The sequence below is a fragment of the Branchiostoma floridae genome, chromosome 15 (assembly GCF_000003815.2).
Source record: "Branchiostoma floridae strain S238N-H82 chromosome 15, Bfl_VNyyK, whole genome shotgun sequence".
In the NCBI taxonomy this organism is placed as follows: Eukaryota; Metazoa; Chordata; class Leptocardii; order Amphioxiformes; family Branchiostomatidae; genus Branchiostoma; species Branchiostoma floridae.
In genome coordinates this window covers 18,805,390-18,811,493 of record NC_049993.1, presented here as the reverse complement: position 1 = coordinate 18,811,493, position 6,104 = coordinate 18,805,390, and the positions used below count along the sequence as shown (strand labels likewise).

The 6,104-nt window shown below is 42.1% G+C and overlaps 2 protein-coding genes across 3 annotated transcripts in view; one reads left to right on the top strand and one right to left on the bottom strand.

Annotated features, from left to right (window-relative positions):
- LOC118432282 (ankyrin repeat domain-containing protein 13C-A-like) overlaps nt 1-6,104 on the bottom strand; it is a 109,501-nt gene that overhangs the window by 39,140 nt on the left and 64,257 nt on the right. The window lies entirely within an intron of this gene.
- LOC118431618 overlaps nt 4,004-6,104 on the top strand; it is a 9,604-nt gene continuing 7,503 nt past the window's right edge. Inside the window, exons 1-3 of the mRNA XM_035842860.1 lie at nt 4,004-4,621; nt 5,332-5,679; nt 5,946-6,097. Of these exons, the coding sequence (XP_035698753.1) occupies nt 4,148-4,621; nt 5,332-5,679; nt 5,946-6,097 (974 nt within the window). The 5' untranslated portion in view covers nt 4,004-4,147. The remainder of the gene's footprint in view (nt 4,622-5,331; nt 5,680-5,945; nt 6,098-6,104) is intronic.

Sequence of the window (6,104 nt, the reverse complement as noted above, 5' to 3'; positions counted from 1 at the left end):
AATAAAGTTAGGAAAAAGAAGACGGCAGGCAGCAGGAATTGATGTATAAATCGCGACCCCCTAATCCTTGCTGCTGGCTTGTCCATGTGATGTACCATGATCACATTTTCAATAAATGCTAAATGCTGAGGGCAACTCAACTGTGTTGGCTAAGTCGTCTCCTGTATCAGTGTGCCTGTGGAGCTGGTGTGTTACTCTATGGGACATTGTTGAATGCCATCAATACATACACAAACATACCTGTCCTTGGTGCTGAACACCATCCACACACAGATAAAAACATCTGTCCCTGGTGCTAAACACAATCCACAAACTGGTAAACACAACTGTCCCTGGTGCTGAATACCACCAACACACAAGTAAACACACCTTTCCTTGGTGCTGAACACCATCCACACACAGGTAAACATACCTGTCCTTGGTGCTGAACACCATCCACACACAGGTAAACATACCTGTCCTTGGTGCTGAACACCATACACACACAGGTAAACACACCTGTCCTTGGTGCTGAACACCATCCACACACAGGTTAACACACCTGTCCTTGGTGCTGAACACCATCCACTCACAGGTAAACACACCTGTCCTTGGTGCTGAACACCATCCACACACAGGTTAACACACCTGTCCTTGGTGCTGAACACCACCCACACACAGGTTAACACACCTGTCCTTGATGCTGAACACCATCCACACACAGGTAAACACACCTGTCCTTGGTGCTGAACACCATCCACACACAAGGAAACACACCTGTCTTTGGTGCTGAACACCATCCACACACAGGTAAAATACCTATCCTTAGTGCTTAACGCCATCCATACAGGTAAAAACATCTGTAATTGGTGCTAAACACCATATACATATAGGCAAACGTACCTGTCCCTGGTGCTGAACACTATCCCCACAAGAAACCTGCTTCGTAGAATCATAGTGAAAATGTTTGCTTACGAATTATTTACTGACAACACGTAATGTTGTATTAGAGAAGGTCAACTACGATTTATGAAGAATTCAAATAGCCCACTACACCTCACTTAAGTCTTATTTTCCATGATTTACACATCGTATTTATATTATGCTATGTATGATGGGCCCCCTTGGAAATCAATTACGTTGCAGGGCTACCAAACTGTCTCTAAGATGAGAGTGTCTCTAAATAAACATATAATAAATGTCATCCTTGTATTGCAGACTTTAGGTTCACTACAACTAGATAAATATTGAATGCAAGGTCTAATTGTTTTCAAGTATGTATGTCGTGGGCTAGTGAAAACAATGATTGTTTTGTCACACATCATGAGAGCAGAGGCAATGTAACTGAATTGATAGTTCATCTCAAAAGGCACGGTGATGTTAAGTGTTAAAACCACATGGTTCAAGCCAATGACAAGAATTGTTTCAAGAATCAAGTTTCAGAAGTTTCATGATTTTTGGAACTTAGCATATTTTTCACATCAAAAGAAAATATCCACAGAAACCAATGACATTAAGCAAACTTAAGGGTTTTCAGCTACTAGTAAGGTAAAATTTTAAAGAGCCTTTTGGACTTTGGAAGCATGAACAAAATTCTGTGCAAGATAACTAGCTTCAATTATAAAGGAAAACTTCTTTCTTTAAAGAAGGGTTACTGTAAATACATTTAAGTTCGCAGGGATTTAAGTTCACGGTACTGGGAAAATGGACTGTTCGCGGTGGTTTGAAGTTTGCGGTGAAGTTGCCACAGCGAAAACCACGAACATAAAACCACCGTGAACATTTCTGCATATACAGTATTCTCCGAATTGACTTTTTTGATTCTGACTTCAAGGCACTTTACAGTGTGTCACAAACAGCTTTTTATGGTTGGCACATGTAACTACCATAGCCTGTGTTTACACAATATCTCACCGGGGGATTAAATGGCCCCCTCCCCATGCACCTGTAACTGTCCAGCGGGCTGCTAGGAGCGTGGTTGAGTCAGGCCAGTAACTACCACAGGTATGACCTGTTGGCATGTAAGACAGGCACTGTGGGCTGAACCCTATAATTAACCTGAAGTAGTCCGACCACCTCATCAGTTCAGCACTGAGTTGAAGGACACACTGAAGGACACTGTGACTGTTAAGACACACTCCGTGAGACTTTAAGGAGTCTGTAGACAGAAGATTCGTCCCTTCCATACTGAGGTTAGTCAATCACCTTCTTTTCTGTTACCCTGAATGGTACATGATGTAATGTTTTGTCCATAAGGAGTAAAATAGTTGGAACGATTGTGCGATCAAATGTTTGGTTCATACGTCATAACAAAATGGCGACAAGGAAATGTCAAACAGGAACATGTCAGAAGGAACTTGGTTGACACAGGTAAGTTAAACTTATTTTTCTTCAATCATTCTTCCCAGGATTTCCAATTCTTCTGAAACAAACTTGTACAGGGATATTAGGAAGGAAATGATTTTAAGATCTGAAATAGAACTTTTGTCAACATTTTCTGGACTTTGAACATTGACAATTATATGAACTCTTTGGGGGCATTTGTCATTATACAATGGTGCCACAGCTAAAGGCATTGTGCAGTACCCTTTAAGAAATTGTAAACCTTCTCCTTGCAAAACATTTTAACACTTATTGTAAACTTACGAAGTATCAAGAAAAACACATTGTGCTCAGAGGCACTGATGGCTGAACCCTATAATTAACCTGAAGTTGTCCGACCACCTCATGAGCTCACACTGACTTGAAGGACACACTGAAGGACACTGTAACACTACTAACAGTTAAGACAGACTTTAAGGAGTTTGTAGACTCAAGACGTCTTCTTTACATGCTGAGGTAAGTCAATCAACTTCTTCTCTGTGACCCTACAAGTTACCTGATGGCTATTCTGTCCATGATAGGAACAATAGAAGATAAATCGGATAGTGCGATCAAAGGTTGGGTTCATACGTCATCACAAAATGGCGACGAGGAAAAATGTCAAACAAGTCTGTCAGAATAGGCACTTGATGACACGCAGATCAGCCACATTTTGATATTAGTTTAGTCAAAAATCTCGCTTTTCAAGATTTTCACTTCGCCTAAAAGAACACGGTCAAGGATATTAGGAAAGAGATTTCAAGGTGACCATCTCAAATCATACTCGAGTCAACATTTTCTGGACTTAACACATGAATCATGATGTGACCTCTTTTAGGGTATTTGTCACTATACATGGTGTAACAGCTGCACCCTTTCAAACATAGTAACACCATATACTAGCCAAACATTTTAACTGTAAACTTACAGATTATCACAAACAACTCATTATGCTCAGACGACTGACACATCTAACTACCACATGTATCACCTGTGGGCATGTAACACATTAGGCACTGTCAACTGAACCCGGTGTCTCTATGTAACCTCAGGTAGTCCAACCACCTCAGCGCTGAGTTGAAGGACACACTTAAGACAAACTGAGACTTTAAGAAGTTTGCAGACTGAAAACAAGTACATCACGCATACTGAGGTGAGTCAATCAACCCCTTCTCTGTGACCCTACATGATATTTGATAGCTTTTCTTGTCCACAAGAGTTGTCAAGATTGTGCAATCAACTGTTTGATTCAAATGTCACAACAAAATAGCGATGAGGAAATGTCAAACAGGAACATGTCAGGAGGAACTTGGTTGACACAGCGGTCAGCCACATTGTGATACTACTACTTTGTTATCAAGTCACAAATCTCACTTTCCAGGATTTCCACTTCTAAAACTGAAAGATCGATATTCATACAACTTCAAGCTGGGCTCTAGCCAACATCCGTCCTTCCTTTGACAGAATTTTGACCTGGGGACGGATAAAAGTTTCCCATTCCGTCCTCTTTGATGGACAAAAATTGGCATGTAAAGATATTGACTGAACCAAGCTTTATTATAATGAGAAGTTTATTTGCAAGTTTGTGCCCGGGGGCAATTCAAGCAAAACGAGAAACAAACCACAATTTGTTTTTTAGACATTTAAGCAAAATCTTCTTATTTTTTCTTATCACGGTGGTCTAAAACAGCCTCAAAAATCCCCACTTGGGAACATACATATTGATGAGAATTTTGGTGTCAATCACCCTTGTCTCTATTGACAACAGTCTGTGATTGGTTGGCACTTTTGAAGGCGGGCTGTAGTAATGTTTACCTTCTTGCTTCACCCCTGTGGCTTTTTTGCGCGAACTGTCCTATTGATATGCGTACCTGCAATCACAACCAATTGTTCTACGATTTCGCACATTTTAACAATACATCGCGTGGGTATGATCATAAGCTTCTCTGGCGACAAACTGACAACACCGTTTCAAACTACGCTCCTGCACCTCCGTTCCGATCTCGTCAACATGCCCAAAACTAAACCGTCCAAGAAGTCCCAATCGGCCGCATCTGGGTGCAGCATCAACGTCACGATTGACGGACCAAACCACCGGTTGAGCGCGCGAGCTCGGGGCGGCCCACCGACTCTCAGAAATCCTCGGCGGGACTGGCGTTTCTGGCGCGGAGCTTCCACGGCGGTCAAGACCGAGATCACGCCTGTCTTCAGACGGTGGATGCGTGAGACGGTCCCCGAGCAGGACAAGCTGGACTTCGCCATGCTGGACTTGGACGGAAAGGTGATTTATCCATTCTATTTGTTTTGCCAAGTTGCACAAAGTCTCATAAAAGTCCGATTCGGTAACTTTAGTCACGGACCTTTCATTATTCATTTGATGAAAAGGAAAGCTCCTTGATTTATTTGTTTGCTTCGTGAGCGGCACAAATAATAATTGTAACCGAAGGAAATACTGTAGAATAAAAACGCGTTAAATCAAACATGTAAGCAAATATCTTACTATTTTATGTGTGATACGGCTAAACGATTTGATTGTCTAGAAAATAATTTAGCCGTGGAAAATCGCCTGTAACTTCGCAGCGAAAAGTGATAGCTATGGATCGAAACTCAAATAATGTATACAATGAATATTCAAGATGGCGTCCCAAGCGGTGCAGACAATGCCATCGTTGAAATGGGGGTGGCATGGTCAGGCGTTCCATGACTTTTGATTTAGTTAAACACATCACACCAGTTTTTCACTAACACGGTATAAAGAAAAGCATTCAAATTGTAATGGGGTATATCTTGATGGTACCAATTTATCTAGAGGTTTACTTTTCACGCATGTAATGAAATACATACACCCCTATTTCGATCGGACTTGTCGGTGGACTTCTACTTCTACGTGGATTAAAAATTTAACGGTTAGAATAACGTTCGACATTTTCAATACTGTTTCTATATCACAGATCATAATTGACACGGCATCTGTAAATTGTATTTTCACAGATTGAGGAGATAGCCGGCAGCGCTCTTCTCTTGGCCGGGCCGCTAAACGACTTCTACCTCACCAAGATCGGGGGAGAAGTCTCAGCCCGGCTCAAGAGAAACAACAGTACCGGCATGGCCAGCTTCGAGAGGGACATCCCACCGACCGTGTTCTCGCAGCTGATGTACCTCATGAAGCGATATGGCGGCCATGTCGACCTGTCCCAGACCAGCAAACCCGGCATGTACGGCAACGTCGAGGTGACGATCACAAGCCTTGACGTTCTGAAGAAAGTGCTCAGTGGGACAAGATCTGATGGGAGGAACTACCTGGCCAAGTTCCATTTTGACAAGGAACGAACCCCTGATGTGAGGAACATTATCTTTACATACACCAAAGTCCATCTACTAGTATTTGTTGAATCATGCTTTCCTTTGTAATTGATAGATGGAACAGGAAAATACTTTGTAGTAATATTTTGCCTATTATTTAGGCATGAGTGTTTGTTATTATATGTCATAAATAACTAGATTCTACCAAGATAAAAGCTCCTTGATTCTACTTTAGGATCTTTGTTACTGAATTTTTTTTCTGTGACAAAAAAAGCTTATCGTTTCATCTTTCCTGCCCACAGGGAGTACGCAGCCACTACAGGGGAAAGAGCAAGGTGGTGGTCAGTGAGTCGAGGCCGTTCCGGTTCTCATACAACAGCAGCAGAGGGAGGCTGACTGTCTCCTTCTACCGACAGACCTGGGACCGGAATGGCCTAGTAGAGGACACGATGCTGCAGGCT